We start from the raw sequence: 19,587 nt of genomic DNA on the forward strand, positions 1-19,587 counted from the left end.
CCTTTGGGGGGGTCTAACAGCTCATGGTAGTTGCAATGTGTTAACATTTTAAATAGAAACATAGAAACATATGTACCTGGAGCAGTTACAGAGCAGCAGCAGCAATGCCATCCTGCATTCAGATAAGTTACCCATTTTTCTTGTATGTTAAATCAAGATTTGAAGTAAATAGTGGTGGTTACTAGCAGGTGGCAGAGACAGTGAACTCGCTGTGATGGTCTCTATTATAACTGACTCCGTGATCATTCACTAGAGCTTGGTTATGGGTCTGAGCATTCACTTTGAAGCCTAGAGTCACTGCAGTGACTATGAAAGTATTTATTCATTTTATATGAGGATAAGGTGATTATTTTGTGGATATAATTTATGTGAATCATGTAATTTTTTTTATTGTCATGAGCCACAATCAAAACACATGCCAGAGATGCATTTTTCATAGTACCGGCACCCCCGGACCAGTGATTTTTGCTTGCCTAAAGCCAATGTCGCGCTTGGAGAATCACTCAGCGATGATGAAGAATCGACCAGAGTGCTCATTTAAATATCGATGAGCCCATTTGCATGGCAGAATCAGAGACTGCTAGGAAGCTCGGAAAAGACCACGGTAAGCCATTTTGATCATCTCTTGCTAAAACACATGCACGCTAAACCGGCTGGAACCAGTTTAGTGACCCCATTAAAGGCAACCTTAAGTTTTGAGAATCTGGCCTTTAGTTTTATCTCACTTTAATCTTCAACAGTACAAATATGCATTCATTACAAGGAAGGACCTCAAAAGACAAAAAAAATCACAACTATACATTCACTATTATTAAATATTATTTATTCATTGTTTCATTAAAAGTTAGGCTTTTAAAGTAAAATTAAAGAGACAAACTCTCCAGCAAAATTTCAACATGAATAATTTTATTGCTTGAGAACTAGAGATATCACTTCCAACAGTCTTCAAAAACTACGATGAACTGATTCTCTATTTGCATGAACAGAACTGCTAGGTAATATTGCAACATGGCACATTAATATGGTTCAATTGCTTTTTCTACCGTTCCCAAAACAGTACCTGCAGAAACCCAGACTGGAAGGTAAAGAAAACAAATCCTACACGTGAACACAAAATCGTTTCCAGCAGTAGTAATTTAGAGCAACTCAAGCATCAATCTAATGCCATCACACAGTCCATGAACTCTTTAGTGTTCAAAATTAAATCAATAAAAGAAACATTTGTTTTTCATCAACAGATTCTCTAATTGCCTCTTAAGATTGTACTTTGTAGTGGGAGAAAAATGGATGGGACAATGTTATGCTGTGGATCACAAAAGGCTACAAACCAGGAATAATAACAAAGGCCCTCTTTTACAAAGGCGGGCTAAGCGTTTTAGCGTAGATTTAGCGCGTGCTGAATCAACACGTGTGCTAACTGCTAATGCATCCATAGGATAACATGCAGGATAACATGTTTAGTATGCGCTAAAAAGCTTAGCGCACCTTTGTAAAAGAGGGGGGAAAGTCTTCCTAACTTACATACAAATACATATTAAGCAATTCCTACCTGATGTAGACTACGCAATTCTATTTCTCCCATGATATTATTGTTTTAATACAGAATACCTGGCACCATAGTACAGTAACAAAAGGACAAAAATGGTTTACAAAACTCTTTTAAAAGATACACCCAAGTCTATCTATAAACTTCACATTCAGTCTTTAATATTACAGAGAAATAATTTATAGAAATAACAATGTGAAACTGGTAATACATACATATATGTATTATATAATATGTTATATATGTGTAACAAGGATGGCACTGCTTTTTTTATTTGTTATAGAAATTTTGGTTGGTACATTTAACTAAAACTGTTACACTCAAATACTATTTGTTGATATGGCACGCTGAAGCCTCTTATTGGAAAGTATACTGTAATTAGCATACAGTTTGGTAAGATTTATAAATTATTTTAAAAAGTATATATATATATATATTATGAATATATAAAAATGGAAAGCAGCTGCTGTGTGATTCAAAAACCATGTTAAATGGCAGTGTAGTAAATAACAGAGAATCAAGACATAAATCTATCAAAATGAAAAAAATAATAATAATAAAAACAAAGGGAAACTAACATGAATTATTCTATTACAAAGAACACAAGCCTTGGTCAGCAAAAGGAGATATCTTTAAAAAAAACCATCATTCCTTTTATCTCTGGAATCCAATGTACAAAAGCTGGAATGGGAAAAGTCACTAAGTTAGATGTTGAACTTTTCCTGTTTAACATACCAGAGTAGCTTTTCCAGACTGAGCAACTCCATATTTAAAAGCTGAAATAAGTAAAATCTAAAATACATAACTCTTCTGTCTATTAGAGTTTTGGCAACAAGACTTATGATTTACATATCTATATATAGATATAGATATATATATATAAAATCCACATTTCTACATGATGTCATAAACATACAAGACAGTGAGGTATGTGAGGCTTTTCTTCAACAGAGTCCGATGCTGAAGCATAGTGTAAATCAGCCATCTAAAAACGTGGCAATAAGAACTTGATTTTCCACACAGCTGTTAAGATAATTTATCTTCATCAACTGTGTCCTCCATTCTTCTCTTCATTGCTACAGGGTGGTTTCATGAAAGATCTTCTCATTGGGCCACTGGCATCTGTTACCTGTTATGTAATGAGATTTTTTTTTTTTTTAATGAAGAATTAACATATATGGAAATAGGGTAAAGAGAGATTTGGAAAAATGAAGCAGAAAAAAAAGTATATTTACCACCACATCACTGCACGACACAACACTTGTGCACATTTGCATTAGTTTTACCTGCCCCAGCAGCTAATCGAAAGGACAGGAAGACGGGCTGCGGAAAGTGGAGAAAGAAAAAATTACTGTATTCCACAAAAAAAAGGAAGGAAAAACACAGCCCCATGTATAATGATGCAACGCAAAAGGAGGAGTGTGGAAGGGACTCCAGCGGTGATGCCATTCAGCTCATGCGATAGCTCGCAGCAATTATATTTTGGGACCACGTTGACTTGCAGGCTTTTGATCACATATTGAGAGTATTCCTTTTTGGTATTTTAACCAGTACTCTGGCGCCATCTACTGGGCTTCTTTTATACACCCCTGAGGAAGGCTTTCTAAGCCGAAACACGTACTGTGTTGGGGTCCAGTACTAAAAGGATTAAAAGACTTTCTGTTAAGCTTGCATCAAATTTTGTATATGTGTTAGCTATTTATATGTTGTAGCAAAATGGATGGAGCACTAATGATGTATATAACGTGATTTTAATCAAGGGAAAAAAGACCTCAAAATACCCCTAAAGTGTGATCAATAAAGTCACAAATATTTCGGGGTTAGGTATCATCACCGGTCAAAAACCCTTGAATTTTTAATATTTTTAATTTTAATTGATTTTTAATATTTTAAAACATTTTTTCTATTATTATAAATATAGTATATATCTATTTCATGCTTGCATTTTCCTTCTCTGAACAATTGTGACTTTTTTGACCGGTGATGATACCTAACCCCGAAATATTTGTGACTTTATTGATCACACTTTAGGGGTATTTTGAGGTCTTTTTTCCCTTGATTAAAATCACGTTATATACATCATTAGTGCTCCATCCATTTTGCTACATTATATGATTTTTTGGACACTATTTTGTTTTCCATTCTTTCATTCAGTTGAAGCTATTTATATGTTACCAATAAATTGTTTGTCCTTTAAGTTGGGTGACTGTGTCTCTTCCCCACGCCTCCTTTTGCGAAAGAAAAAATAAATAGTTACAGGCAATACTTAGCAATTTTTATAAGTACACAAATCAAGCAAACTTATTCTGCAACAATACAAAAGCAGCACAACTATGGGCATATTTTATAGTCCAGAAGAGGTGCTGTGAGAGGATTTCTGGCGACAGAGAGATCTGCACTGGTAAGAATTTGCTGGGAAACTGTTTGTAAAATTGGGGAAAGATAGACAAAGTTAATTAGGTAAGCTGAGGGGCTTTATTTTATATAAAGTACTCTGCTCACTTAGCAAGGGAGTTTAAGGTGAGTCTCTTTCATTTGAAAGGAAGCTCTGGAATGGGATGTATTAGGCTCAGGAGTCATCTAAGAAAATACTTTTTTTTTTTTTTAACAGAAAGGTTGGTAGATGCATAGAATAGGATCCCGGTAGAGGAGGTGGAGACAAAGACTTTCTGAATTCAAGAAAGTGTGGGACAGGCACATGGGATCTCTTAGGAAGAGGAGGAGATAGTGGATGCTGCGGATAGGCAGAATGGATGGGCCATTTGGCCTTTATCTGCCGTTATATTTCTATGTATCTAAGGGATAGTTTTATCTTAGCATAGAAAGTCTGTGTTACAGTTCATAGGATAGCATTTAAGGGAGCTATTTTAAAATTGCTGTATATGAGGGTGAATCAAAAATTAAAGGCAATTGTTAAATTATGTGATAACAGAGTTAGCAAAATGCAACATACTTTTGTATGTACTCGTTCATTGCCTGTTGGATAGTTTGTCCACGCACAGTGCAGCACTTGGCCTTTAGTTGTGTGGCAGTCACAAGGTCAGGAACATGGATGCTCCATTGCAAGACTTCAACATCGAAGAACAGTGTTCAGTAGTGCGCTTTCTTTGGGCAGAGGGAGTAAAAACTGTGGAAATTTGTCATTGGATATTGACTCACTATGGACATAGCACCATAAATCAATGAAAGGTTTATGAGTGGGTAAAAAGGTTTAAAGCGGGAAGAACAGGTGCAACCAATGAAGGTCATTCTGGAAATAAGAAGACTTCAAATGGTTCAAAACACTGCAGTAAAAATTATATTTAATGCAAAAAAATATGATCATGTTACTCTTCTCTTACATAAAGCTCATTGGTTACCAATAGAGCATAGGATCACTTACAAAATTATTTTACTAATGTTTAAAACTAAAGTAAATAACCAGCCAGAATTTATTAATAACTTACTTATCCCCTATAATCAAACTAGTACCTTATGATCTACTGCTAGGAATGATAAAGAAGGGGATCACAAACAGATCGGATAAGGTTAACATGCCGCTGTACTGGGCCATGGTGCGCCCTCACCTGGAGTACTGCGTCCAGAACTGATTGCCGTACATGAAGAAGGACATGATGCTACTTGAAAGGGTCCAGAGAAGGGTGACTAAGATGGTTAAGGGGCTGGAGGAGTTGCGAGAGATTAGAGAAACTGGGCCTTTTCTCCCTTAAAAAGAGGAAACTGAGAGGGGACATGATCGAAACAGGTTGTTCACCCTCTCCAAGGTAGGGAGAATGAGAGAGCACTCTCTAAAATTGAAAGGGGATAGATTCCGTACAAATGTAAGAAAGTTCTTCTTCACTCAGAGAGTGGTAGAAAACTGGAACGCTCTTCCAGTGTCTGTTGTAGGGGAAAACACCCTCCATGGATTCAAGACAAAGTTAGACAAGTTCATTCTGAACCAGAACATACGCAGGTAGGGCTAGTCTCAGTTAGGGCGCTTTCTTTGACCAAGGGCCGCCGTGTGAGCGGACTGCTGGGCATGATGGACCACAGGTCTGACCCAACAGTGGCAATTCTTATGTTCTTATGTTCCTTACCATTCCCTCATTGAAACATATCAGTACAATGAGGACTACAATTTTTTCCATTAATGCTCCTTTTCTCTGGAACAGTATCCCAAATTACTTGCGCGAGAATATAACTCTTATCAATTTTAAGGTGAAGCTAAAGACATTCCTTTTCCATGATGCTTTTATAACTTAAACTGTCCTTTTAAGGACGATTTAGATTTAAGAAAGGTTTCTACTTACAGTTCCCCCTCCTTTTGTTCTTCCCCTTAAGTGTTCTTTTTCTCTCTATCAGTTGTAGTTCCAATCCCTTCTTCACTTTTGTTCCCGTTTGTCTTTGTCCTTAAAAAAATTGACTTTTCCCTTGGTTTGTTTTTGTTTACATTGTATTTTTATTGGCATATTGTTATGGTGTTTTTTGTACACCGCCTAGAAGGTTTGAGTGGGCGGTATAATACATTTTAAATAAACTTGAAATTTGATCACCCATCAACATTGTGTACACAAAAGTGCATTTACAGAGCGGATGCCTTGATTAGAGAAGATCAATGGATAATAGTGTCTCAACTGGCTGCAAATTTGGATATCAGCTCTGGCTCTGCATGATGACTTGGGATACAGAAAAGTGTGCGCATGATGGATTCCCAAACAGCTTACTGATCTGCACAAGCAACAGTGTGTGGAGGTTGCGAACCAGTTCCTGAGATGGTATGAAGAAGATCTGAGTATTCTGGAGAGAATTGTCACCAATGACGAGATATGGCTGCATCACTGCGACTCGGAGAGCAAAATACAAAGCATGATGAAGTAAATGAAGCGGTGCTCACCTGGCTTTGGGAGCAGCCAACAAACTATTTCTCTGCAGGAATGCAGAAGCTAGTTGAATGATACAACAAATGTGTCAGCTTGCATGGGGACTATGTGGAAAAGTGATGCATTCAATTGCTCAAAACTACTTTAAAGCCGCTAAATGTATTTTGCCTTTACTTTTTGATTTACCCTCGTATCAGCATAAAGAAACAGCTAGTAAGCACAAGAAGCCTCAGTTTAGACTTTAATTCCCTCCCATCCTCCCCAACTCCCACCATTTTTAGCCTGATCTCTAATTTATAAGCACTTCAACTAATTAGGTGGCTAAAATAGTAATTAGGACATCTCTATTAGCAAGTGATAATTCTTAGAAATACAGTCTACTAGATCCACAGAGGGGAACCTAACTCATACCAATAACATTACAAAATAATAATAATAAAAACTAAATATTACTGTAGCCTAACATATAACTAGCAACTTTAGGGCACCTTAGTGTACATATTCCCACTCCCTTAGTAACTTAATAAGAAATCACCAGTATTAAGATGGAAGCAGCAATCCAGCAGCGACATGGGGACTATTCAGTCTTTTGCACTGAGTATCACATGTTTAATTATCTCCCAGTTGGTGAGAGGTCATATGTGTGTACTTGGTGCAAAGACTTCCTAGCACTCAGAGAACAGGTCTGATCTTTGGAGGCTAGAGTAGCAAACTTGGAGGAGCTGAGGCAGACAGAAAAGTCTATAGAGGAGGCCTACAGGGTGATAGTCTGGCAACCTCTGTGCTGCCAAGGAGGATAAAGGTCTCCTCAAAGGAAAGCATCACCATGGAGAGGGAGAAAGAATCCTGAAGCCAGGACCTACCTTCAGGGATGCAATATCCTCTCACACTGAGGATTTGTGCACCCAGGACAGCTATTGTAGTTAGTATGGAGTATCTCCATACCTAATGAAATCCAAGGCAACGCACCCCATGTAACGCAATGGCGTCATCATCCAAAACTTTATCAAAAAGAAGAAAATGACAACTCAACGAGCATATGGAACAGAAGTTTTCAAGTGAAAAATCCAGTCGTTTTCCCACATGAAAAGATGTGCGGCTTTATCGCCATTAAATGTTGCCAGAATTTGATCTATGACACCCCATTGAAGTTGGGAAAATGTGCGATTGTTGGTTGGGGATACCATAGGTGCAGAGTGTTTTTTGGTGTTTAGACAGCTAACCCCCCTCCCTCCCCCACGGCCTAAGTCTACATGCAGAGCCTGCTGCTATTCTGGCTCCAGTGGTAGGCCTCCGCCTCTGTCGCGGAGAAGGCTTTGGGTCCCTGCCGGTGCATCATCAGCTGTTCGGCCACAGCAGGTCCCTGCTGGCACATATCACATCAGTGGTGTAGTAAGGGAGAAGGGGCAGTCCGCCCTGGGTGCCCTGTTAGTGGGGGCACCAGCACCCCCTCCTCCTCCCACTCCTCCCCTCGCCAGGCGCGTGCCCCTGGTATGGAGATAGTTGGGTGGCTGGTGGACCTGAGGATTGCTTGGTCACTTGCCTGCCTAGTGCAAATGTGACAGACATTACGTGTCACCCAGATATGATTTAACATAGTAACATAGTAACATAGTAGATGACGGCAGATAAAGACCCGAATGGTCCATCCAGTCTGCCCAACCTGATTCAATTTAATTTTTTTTTTTTTTTTTCTTCTTAGCTATTTCTGGGCAAGAATCCAAAGCTTTACCTGGTACTATGCTTGGGTTCCACCTGCTGAAATCTCTGTTAAGACTTACTCCAGCCCATCTACACCCTCCCAGCCATTGAAGCCCTCCCCTGCTCATCCTCTACCAAGGGTGCTGGGGAGGAGCCTGCTGTCTTGGCATATGTGGGTGCTAATGACATGGCGAAATGTGGTAGGGAGGTTCTGGAAGCCACATTTAGGCTTCTTGGTAGGAAGCTAAAAACCAGAACCTCCAGGATGGCATTTTCTGGCGTGCTGCTTGTTCCATGAGCAAGACCCAGAGATGCCTAGGGTGACCCATCCCAAAACTGGAGATTTACCACTGCTATGCTGGAGATTTAAGGGCAAGTGAGATTTCTTTTACTGGCTCCAGCCGTTTTAAATCAATTCTAGCATATGTACAGTACATTCCAAAATTTAACATATTCTAATCAATAACAGAAAATAAAATTCTACTACTATTTATTATTTCAATTGCACTACCATACACTTGCAACACTGTACATTAAATACTTAAGAGATGGCCTCTGCTCAAAAGAACTTACAAGCTAATTAAGACAGACAAACAAGAGAAAGGTGAATCTATGCATACTGCTCAGGTAGGGATTTACAAGGGGACTCATTAGGCAGATATGGTAGGGGACTATAGAGGGAATGACAGAGATATTGGTGCTTAACAAGCTGGTAGGGTTACAACTGTTTTCTACTTTTGTTGTCTGGTCATTTTATTTTTCCAACTATGTTAGTCAGTCTTTGGTTTCCGTTTTCCCCTGTCTTTTTTTTTACTCTTTTGTCAGGGTCCCCATTTGACATTTATTCTCTCTCATCCATCATTCATCATTTATCATTTATTCTCTCTCATCCATCATTCATCATCTCTTTCCACCCTGTCCAATATCTCCCATCTGCGTGTCTTCCTCTATCTTCCTGATATGTTGAGCATCTCTCTTCTCTGAGTCCTTATTCTTACTTTGTTCAAGATCTTCCCTCTTTGTCCTTAACCCCCCTGCTCTGTCAATATTGTACTTTTGTGTCCTCATCCCGCGCGATGTACAGCTTCTTCCCTTACTCCTTCATTGCTTCAACCTTCTACCCTGTCATGGCTAGCATCTTCCCATCTCTCTATCTTCCCTCCTGCACCTTCTTCCCTAGGAACCAGCCTCTCTTTTCCTTCCCTCCTGTCCCCCATCCTCATCCCAGGTCCAGCATATCTCCTTTTTCCCTCTGGACTTTCCCTTTTCTGGGAGCCAAAATCTCTCTTCCTTCCTCTTTATCTCCTCTCTGAAACAGCATATCTTCCTTACCTCTCTTTCTTCCCTCCTCACCCCCTCCCCCATGCAGGGAACAGCATCTTCCTTCTTTCCTTCCTGGCCCACTCATCTACCATCCACCACCACCATGGGCCAGTATCTCTTTTTTTCCTCTTGTCCCCCAACCACTCCTCTCTTAAAAAATGCCATACTGGGACAGACCTAAGGCCATTCAAGCTCAGTATCCTGTTTCCAACAGTGGCCAACCCAGATCCCAAGTATCTAGCTCACATATGTCAAACACAAGGCCTGCGGGCCAAATCCAGCCCACTTGGCCTTTTTATGTGGCCTACGGCAATACTCCCAAACTTCCCCTTCTCACAGCCCAATGTGTCTTCCCTCCCGCACCCGTCTGATGTCGCCATCACGCTGGAATTTCTGCCAGCTTCGGCAGCGATTCAGCGGTGTTGTCCATAGCTCCCCTTCCTTCTTTCCGTCTGCTATGGTCCACCCGGGTGGAAACAGGAAGCTGTGTGTCATTGGAGACAGACCGCGGTAGGCGAAAAGCAGGAGGGGGAGCCATGGACAACATTGCTGAGGCTGGCAGATTTTTCGGCTTGGCAGTGACACTGGACCGGCGCTGGAGGGAAAGACATGCTGGGCTGTGAGGAGAGAGGAACCGGCGCTGGAGGGAAAGGCAAGCTGGGCTGTGAGGAGAGAGGAACCGGTGCTGGAGGGAAAGGCAAGCTGGGCTGTGAGGGGAGAGGGACCAGTGCTGGATGGAAAGGTAAACTGGGCTGTGAAGAGAGAGAGATGAAGAGAGAGAGGTTGGACCTGGGGGTGGTGTGGAGGAAGAGGGAAAGAGATGATTGAAGGGAGAACCGTTGGGAAGAGAAAGGGAGAAATGGTGGACCTGGGGGAGGGAGGCATGAAAACAGGGGGAGAGATGGGATGGGGGGCAGTTGGGAAGAGAAAGGGAGAGAAGTTGGATTTGGAGATGGAAGGGAAGGAGAAATGTTAGGTCTGGGGGTGGAAGGGAGAGAGATATGCAGCATTTCTTGTTTTTCCTTCCATCTCATTGTTCAGCATCAAGGGGGGAGGGAAGAAGAACAACAGAAAAGAGAGGGAGCAACATGGACCGAGAGGAGGAGAGTTAAAAGGAAATAGGAGGCTGGGAAAGGAGTGAGATGGGAAATGGGGAGCTACAGAATAACAGAAGATGGAAAATTGATAGGTAGCTGAAAATTTAAAAGAAGGAGAAGGATGAGAAAGAGGGCGAGATTTGAGTGGACAGAGGCAGAAAAGAAAAAAGGAGAAAAGTTTAAAGGCAAAAATCAATATGTTGAAAACAGGGACTGGAGCAAGAGAGAAGAGGAGAAAAAAATGGACAGGAGACACTGGAGAGAGAATTAGAAGATACACAAAATCAGAAAGAGAAACTGGGACCAAAAGCAAAATGATCAGACAACAAAAGGTAGAACAAATTTTCTATTTTGTGATTACAATATATCAGATTTGAAATGTGTATCCTGTCAGAGCTGATGTTAGACAGCAAGAGGACCTAAAAGAGAGAGGAAAAGTCTTTATTTATTTTGTATGTAACACATAGCCGGCATGGGGATGGAGAAGTTGTATCCCTATAATTCTACTAACCCCTTCCTTTGCTGGCACGTAGCGTGGGTGTTGGCACCGGCGGTGATTGATCCAAAGCTTACAGAAGTCCTGTGAGCGTCAAAGCAGTTGCAGCCACTGCCGCAGCTGGGACCCACACTGTGTGTTAGTAAAGGAGGGGGTAAGTATCTTAATTAAAAGTTTGGCCCATGACTTAGCCTGTTTTTTAGATTTCGGCCCCTTATGTGATTTGAGTTTGACACCCCTGATCTAGCTAGATATTTCCTTCCTAGCATTTAACTTTATAAAAGGAAACTATGCTAGCATGAGAAGAATGATAAAAAAAGAAACTTAGAGGAACAACTGAAAAGGTCAAAAATATACATCAGACGTGGATGCTATTCAAAAATAACATTCTGGAAGCCCAGACCAGATATACTGCAAGTATTAAAGAAGGAAGAAGGGAGACCAAACAGCAGCTGGCATTGTTAACAAGTGAGATTGAAGGAAGCTGTTAGAGCTACAAGAAAATCCTTCAGAAAATGGAATAATGATCTGACTGAAAATAATAGGAAACAGTACAAGGAGTGGCAAGTCAAATGCAAGGCGCTGATAATGAAGGTAATGAGAGGCCTTGAAAAGAAGATTGTGTTGCAAGCAAAAACACATAGTAAAAACTTTCTTAGGTATATTAGAAGCAAGAAGCCGTGAAAAGAATCAGTTGGACCACTAGATAACCGAGGTAAAAGGGACACTCAGGGAAGACAAGGCCATAGTGGAGAGGCTAAATGAGTTCTCTGCTTCGCTCTTCAACGAAGAAGATATGGGGGTGATACCAGAAAAACAAAAACAGTTGGCTTACAACCACTGAAATGATAGAAAAATGTTACTGATTAGGGGAGCAATCATTCATCACAATTATAAACACAGACTCAGAAAAGCCCAATGAGCCAGCAGTATTATCAGTGGCCAAATTAGACCGGGAAAAAGCTGAGCAAAAAGCAAAACCTCAAAAAAAGAGAAAAATTCCTTTGTTCAGAAAAAAAAGTCATACCAAAAAAGATAATAGAAAGCACATCCCAAAACAGTAATACTGTATATACAAATCTTTTTCTGGTCTTAAGTAGATAAAAATAAATGATACCAGTGCCACAAATAGTATTTAACGCTGATGAGTCAAAGAAACTGGAGCAAATCTCTGTAACACTGGTAGGTGTGATGGGGCAATTTGACAAACTGAAGTGTAGCAAATCAATCTGGACCCGATGGTATATGTTCCAGAGTACTGTTGCAACTGAAAAATGAACTTGCAGAGCTATTTTTAGTAATAAGTAATTTATCTTTAAAATCCAGCATGGTACTGCTCACATGCTGGGTGAGAAGATACCCGCACATTACCAAAAGGTCTCTTAATGAGATACAGTGGTGCCTCGCATAACGGACGCCTCGCACAGCGAACGCTGCGCACAACGAACTTCTTGTCTTGATTCGTACAACGGACTTCGTTTCACACAACGAAGTCGCCCGAGCTGCATCCTTCCGCGCAGTGTGCGTGACGCTACCGGCTACCCTCCTCCTCCTCCTCCATCAACCAAATCGGAAGTTACATCATGAGGGGAGAGGAAGGAGGAAGGAAGCAGTTGGCAGCATACGCACTGTTAGAGCCCAGTGGCTTGTGTTAAAGTTGTTTACAGACTTCAACAGCAGCGGGAGAAAGCAGTCGCCGGCCCTGTTTCGCCGATCGAGGGGGGGCCCTGTTTTGCCGATCGAGGGGGGGCCCTGTTTCGCCGATCGAGGGGGGGCCCTGTTTCACCGATTTAGGGGGGGTGCCTGGTGTTGCCGATCACTGCGGGGGGGGGGAGGGAGGGCTTTAGCAGAGGTGGGAGAAAGCAGTAAATGAGTGGAAGTTGGCAGGCCTGGGGATGGAAGGGCAGTCGAAATACGGTATGTTGGAGCAGGGGATGAGAGGGAGGGAGAGAAGGGGAAATATTGGACAAGGGCAGAAGGGATGCTAAATCATAGGGTGACAGGCAGAGAGAACAACAGGAAAAAGAGTGGAAGCAATCTTGAACCCTGAGGGTGAGGGAAGAGAGAGGTGGTGAGATGATTGATCATGGGGAGAGGGACAAAAGGGAATAGAGATGGGATAGGAAGATAGTGGAAGTAAAAGGACAGGGAGATGTATGTTTTTAGATGTATCTAAATAAAAATAATAACCAAAAATTTATCTTTTTTTATGTCATCTTAGCATATTTTATGCTACAGAACGAATTATTTTTTTTAACATGTATTGTTATGGGAAAATGCGTTTCACATAACGAACTTTTCGCATAACAAACTTGCTCCTGGAACCAATTAAGTTCGTTGTGTGAGGCACCACTGTATTACATTGGAATGAGCCCACACCAGGCTCCTTTGGATGATATCACTCCTATGTGAGAAACAATGTCCTGCTTGTCCTTGGGGGATGTTTTTACAGTCCCTGAAAATATTTAATCAATGTATTTAATTAAGACAACTTCAGCAAAGAGTTTCAAATGCCTAGGCACTAGCAGCAAAATATAATTATGGGGCCAGATACAGTAATCATGCTGCCTAGGACAAAAAAGTTAAAATTAGGCCACAAACGGATACGTGATTATTTATCACAGTATCTGGTACAAATGACACCCTTTTTCCCAACGGAGACAGTGAGTCATAATCAGCATAAAGACATGTTTTGCAATATATTGAAATACAAGTGCATTTATTATCATTATCACCTCTAGTGCTGCTACAACTAGTAATTGCAGCCAATAAATTATTTTCATTGTGATTTCTAGACCAGGTTGTGTTTATAAACGATTTATGACTACAGCCCATTTGAAAGCAATGGGGGGATCTATCTGTTCAAAGCAATCAAGAGAATGGAAAACCCATTCATCTTCTAGTATGCACATCGCTAATCATTTTCACACAGCAATATCTAGCAAGGGAACCACCATGTCTAAATGCTGATCTGCTGTATTCCTCCTTACACTGCTCTTTAATGGGGTCGTCCATGAAGTAGACACAACCTGGAAAAAGATACTGAGGTATTTGCTTATAACATGTCTGCTGATTTAATTTTAGCTCCGTTCATACTTCAATAAGCGTCCTTGTATTTTAGATGTAGTACTGAATATTGGAACAGTAATTGTAAGGAACAACCTTCATTCATGGTTTTCTTATATGATAGAAACCTTCAAGATCATGAAGGGTATAGAAAAAATAGACAGGGACAGATTTTTCAAATTATGGGGAACCACAAGTACAAGGGGGCACTCAGAGAAATTGAAAGGGGAGAGGTTCAGAACAAACGCCAGGAAGTTCTTTTTCACACAGAGAGTGGTGGATACATGGAACGCGCTACCGGAGGATGTGATAAGCAGGAGCACGCTACAGGGCTTCAAAGAAGTTTTGGATAGGTACTTGGAGGACAAAGGGATTGAGGGGTACAGATAAGAGTAGAGGTAGATTATAGGGACAGGATTAGAGGTAAGTTATAAAATTAGTCAGGGAGCAATGTTTCAGGCAATAGGCCTGATGGGCCGCCGCGGGAGCGGACCGCTGGGCAAGATGGACCTCTGGTCTGCCTCAGCGGAGGCAATTCTTATGTTCTTATGTTCTTACATCTTGCTTTGAGCTGATGATATTAGTAGGTCGATCTACATCATGTAGGCTAATATTTTAAAGTTATGCTCTTTGTTAAAAGAATGTGAGGCTACCTATACTCAGCAGAGATGTATGGAAAAATATAATTGGCCTAAAGATACAGGGGCTGATGCTTGACAGTTCAACAATTTTTCACAGAAGGTCCTTCAAAAACATTGGCATTTTTGTGGTACCCAATGTTTACATTCTGCTTTCTGAAAAAAAATTACTTAAGGGCTCATTTCCATAGTAAACCTTCTTGTGTAGTCTATAAAGTATGAAAATGTATTTAAATTACACAATAATTAGTTAATGAGATGCAAAACCACTCAAAGCAGCTCACTGAGGGAAGGAGGGAGGTTGTGTGCCCTGAGCTTCCCTCGCTCTACCCACTATTCCTTCTTCAACCCCCACCTCCCATTTTTTTTCCCATCTTGCCCGTGCATAAACTCATCCTTTTTCCACCTTAAACTCTTCCATTTGAACTTCCAACCCCTCCTCTCTGTAACCACTTTTTGCTCCCATTCCAAGCCCTGTCTCCACCCTGCACTCACCTCTCTCTTTCTGCTTTTGCTTCCTATCCCCCCCTTTTTTACACCTGACCAAGCCAAAAAAAGGCATTAGTCCTAGAAAATTCATTCTTCTCCTACACCATGACAATGATGATTCAACTTCTTTTTTCCTTCCTGAAATTTCTTAGTGAAAAATCAGTGTGGCTCAACTTAACAAAGAAGAAACATCAAATTTGTTCTTTGCAGGTCTTTCCGCATCAGAAAGAAAAACAATAAACATTTAGTTTAGCCTTACACCCATTTTTAGGTACATTTTACACAATCAAGAGTACCTTTTGGGGAGGATCCATCTGTCTGTCTATATAGTACTTGCACAAACAAATGCATACAAAGACTTGGAAAGCACAACCTGAGAGTTGCAGATGGTGGGGGAACCAGGTTTCATTACCCGAAGTGGAGAGCAGAGAAACCAGGAAGAAAATCGCAGTTACCATGGAGACCCATCAAAGGAAGAGGATCAGAGCCATGACCACGTTAAAAAAGGGACTGGTGAAGGACAGAAGGCTGTGTGTGTATTGGGAGATGTGAGGGGGGGATGGATGGAGAGGAACTATGGGGTAAAACTGCAAGGGAAGGAGGAAAAGTAGTTGAGAGTGCAATGGGGAGGTGGGTACAGAGTTCAAGAAGGGGGAACAATGGAAGAGGATAGTAGAGAAAGAAGGGGAGTATACAAAAGGTGAAAAAGGGGCAGAGTGAAAGGGAGTGGTGGAGAAGGGGGATGGAGAATACAAGGTAGTGGGACACAGCACAAGAGGAAGGGGGAGGGAAAAGGAAGTACAAATAGTGTGGAAGGAAAAGGAACTATGCAGGAGAGCAGGGAGGAATACAAGGGTGAGGAAGGCCTGCATTCCTGTAGTACACACACACACGTAATCCGCAACACATACATACCCCCTCCTCCCCCACACACACATATTTGCCTCAATATCCATATATTCCAACATATCACCCAAAACACACTTTGGAACAGTATTGACCCTAGACACACATACCTCACCCCCTAAAAAACAGCCATACATTCTCATAGATTTAAACCTTCCTCACAGAAATACTGCATATACTTGAATATAACCCTAGATTTTTGAGCAAAAAAATGGCTTAAAATGGGGGTCTGTTTTATATTCAAGTTTCCCCCCTCAGATTGTGTAATTCTGGTCACCATATCACAAAGAAAGACATAATAAAATTAGAAAAGATACAGAGAAGGGCATCAAAAGTGATAAAAAGGATGGGGCGACTTCCCTATGAAGAAAGGCTAAAGTGGCTGGAGCTCTTCAGCTTGGAGAAGAGACAGCTCAAAAGAGATATGCTAGAGGTCTATAAATACTGAGTGGAATGGAAAGGGTAGATGTGAGTCGTTTGTTTACTCTTTCCCAAAAATACTAGGACTAGGGGGCATGTGATGAAGCTACTAGGTAGTAGATTTAAAACAAACCAGAGAAAATATTTCTTCACTTAATGTGTACTTCTTAAATTCTGGAATTTGTTGCTGGAGAATGTGGTGAAATCAGATTGCTTAGCAGGGTTTAAAATTTTCTAAAACAAAATGGCTTGGGGAAATCCACTGCTTATTCCTAGGATAGGCAGCATAAAATCTGTTTTACTCCTTGGGATCTTGCCTGTATTAGACACTGTTGGAAACAGGATACTGGGATTTATGGATCTTTGGTCTGTCCCTGTATGGCAATTCTTATGTTCAGACCCATCACAGGCCTTTCCCCAGGCCTACCTTAAGCTCTGCTGGTCCAGTGGTGAGCTAGGGCAAGAGTGATCCTCCTATGTACCTGCCCCATGCAGTCTCACTACTCAAAATGGCTGACACACGTTCCCACAGTAACCTTATGAGACTGCTGTGAATTTGGTTTATATTTAGTCAACCTTCTTTTTGGGGGGAAAAATCCCACACACAAAAATATAAGTGACAAATCACAGCCCACACCCAGTGTCCTCAACTACCCACTCACACATCACCCAACTGATGCCACACTTTACCTGTAGATATTCCTTCCAAGCTATACACACAAATATGCCTGAATCTGAATAAAGAGGCTAATGCACATTTCTTCAAACCTTAGCTAAAATAAACCAAATCAACCAAAAGTAGAAACAACAGTGCATTATTACAATAAATAAAACACAAAACATCACATTACCTTGTGATCTCCCATGCAAATATTTGGCCCAATGTTGTCATATATCACTAGCTTCTCCTCATTTTCTGACTGGTTGAAAACAAGAGAATAACTGGTTAGTGGAAGCTTTTGGGTTCATTACAAAACAATGGCAAAAGCAGATGTGCATGTAACTTCAGCATAATCTCATTCAACTTTTGCCTAAGGCAGTGCTTTCTAAACTTTTATACAGTATAACCTTCTTAACTAAATAGCAGACTGCCTCTTTCTCCCTTCTCCTCCTCCCTCAATCAAAGCATAAAGGTAGCAGCAGTGTCAGCAATCTCTCAAAGACCCCAATACTTTGCATGGTTTTCTAATGTAACAACAGGAAGGCCATGCTGGAGAAGGGAGCTGGACCTGTAAACATTCTGGACTGAAAGGCTGCATGCTGACTGCTTCTATTGGGCATATGTCACAGTAGAGGTCCAGAAGGAGGAGCGGCAGCGCTTTCTGTGACTCCCCCCCCATCAACCCACATATTGGAAAGCACTGGCCTAAAGGTCAATACATTTCAGTGTGCAGTTCTTTATTGCCTGCTAATATCTGCTAGCTGTGCTCGACAAAGTCTGTTAAAACAATAAACAATATTACTATTAAAAAAAATAAGTGGATGCAGAGAGAAGAGAAATCAGCCACACTGCAATGGTGACACCTAGTGGCCAGATTTATTGCACATCATTGTAGACTTCAGGAAGGCACTTCGGTGCATGGTCTCCCTCGGCTAGTCTGTTGTTGCATTGATTGGAATGAAGTAAAAAAAGGAGGAGATATTAAATAGGGTACAACTAGTCCTGGGTAATTGTGTATGAAGGTTTATGGCACCAGAATCTAGCCCAGGTTTCAGTTGAGCTGGAGGCCTCAAGAAACAACAAACAGTTTCTGATTTGCATGGAAATGGTGGCAGCTCTATCTTAGCAAATTACACGACCAGTAAAACTCTGCATTCTAACAGTATACAGTGTATCAAAGGGGGAGAGATGGAAAAACTTCAAGGTGGACATATAGATATTGAAAAGAATAGGGGACAGGGGTGATCCCTGCAGGAATCTGCATAGCGGCTTCCAGGGTGATGACCTGGTGCCATTCATAATAACAGTGTATGAGCGAGATCGTAAGAATTTTGTGAACTAATCTAAGACAGTAGAATCAATACCTATCTCAGAAAGTTGGTAGATCAGAATGTCGTGGTAAACAACGTCAAAGGCCGCAGATAGGTCAAATTGTAATAGAATAGCAAACTTATTACAAGAGTGTAGTTGCTGAACCTTTGAGATTAGTGAGACCAATAGAGATTCGGTACTGAAGTTAGGTCTGAAACCATATTGGCAAGGTAACAGAATGGAAAATCTCTCTAAATATGATGAAAGTTGAGCAGATATGATAGACTCTAACATTTTGGTCAGGAGGGGAATGTTCGCTATGGGTCGGTAGTTAGACGGTGAGGAAGGGTCTAGGTCAACTTTTTCAGTAGTGGGGACAGAGCAATGTGGCTCATCTCTTCAGAAATTATAAATCTGGTGAGCGATGAGGTAGCCAGAGTGAGAGTTTTCTCATATAGGTATGATGGAAATGGATCCAAGTTGCATTTACAAGATCTTAATTTGTGACACAGTTTTGAAACCTGAGCCTCAGATACATACTCGAAGGTAGTCCAGGATATGTCTACTGGGGTAGAAGTGGTGTCACTGGGCACCAGAGAGTCATAAGAAACCAATAATGGAAAAGAGTTTCTTATAGTAGCAACCTTGTCGTAAAAAAAGTTTGCTAGATCATCCGCTACTGGGGAGGAAGGATGTATGAATGAATCATTGTTAGAAGTTAAGGAGTGCCAGATGTTAAATAGAGTACTACTTTGATTATTGGATCTGGTAATTTTGTCACCATAAAAAAAATTTTTAAGCTTTTTTTTAGTACTGTATTATAGAACCTGATACTGTCCCTCCAAGACTGTCTATCTGCAGGAGATTTGGATTTTTTCCATTTCCGCTCCAGTACTCAGCATTTCTCTGTGGTAAGGAAGGTACCAGGGGGCCTTGCGGGAATAGGAAACAGTCTTAGTAGATAGAGGGGGGCAAGAGAGCAGTAACTAGATTCAGAGAGGGTTAACCCATTTATGCCAGTTGATTTCTGAGGCGTCGGGCTTAGGGCAGAGAGTGAACTGCTCAAGAAAT

The 19,587-nt window shown here is 41.1% G+C and overlaps 1 protein-coding gene across 2 annotated transcripts in view; it reads right to left on the reverse strand.

The window, feature by feature from the left end:
* Positions 1 to 885: 885 nt before the first annotated feature.
* INPP5A (inositol polyphosphate-5-phosphatase A) overlaps positions 886 to 19,587 on the reverse strand; it is a 764,365-nt gene continuing 745,663 nt past the window's right edge. For both annotated transcript variants that reach the window (XM_033942100.1, XM_033942101.1), the window contains exons 14-16: positions 17,396 to 17,464; positions 2,782 to 2,869; positions 886 to 2,675 (exon numbers count right to left, since the gene is read on the reverse strand). In XM_033942100.1, coding sequence (XP_033797991.1) covers positions 2,789 to 2,869; positions 17,396 to 17,464 — 150 coding nt within the window. In that variant the 3' untranslated portion in view covers positions 886 to 2,675; positions 2,782 to 2,788. The remainder of the gene's footprint in view (positions 2,676 to 2,781; positions 2,870 to 17,395; positions 17,465 to 19,587) is intronic.

This window comes from Geotrypetes seraphini, chromosome 4 (assembly GCF_902459505.1).
Source record: "Geotrypetes seraphini chromosome 4, aGeoSer1.1, whole genome shotgun sequence".
Taxonomy (NCBI): Eukaryota; Metazoa; Chordata; class Amphibia; order Gymnophiona; family Dermophiidae; genus Geotrypetes; species Geotrypetes seraphini.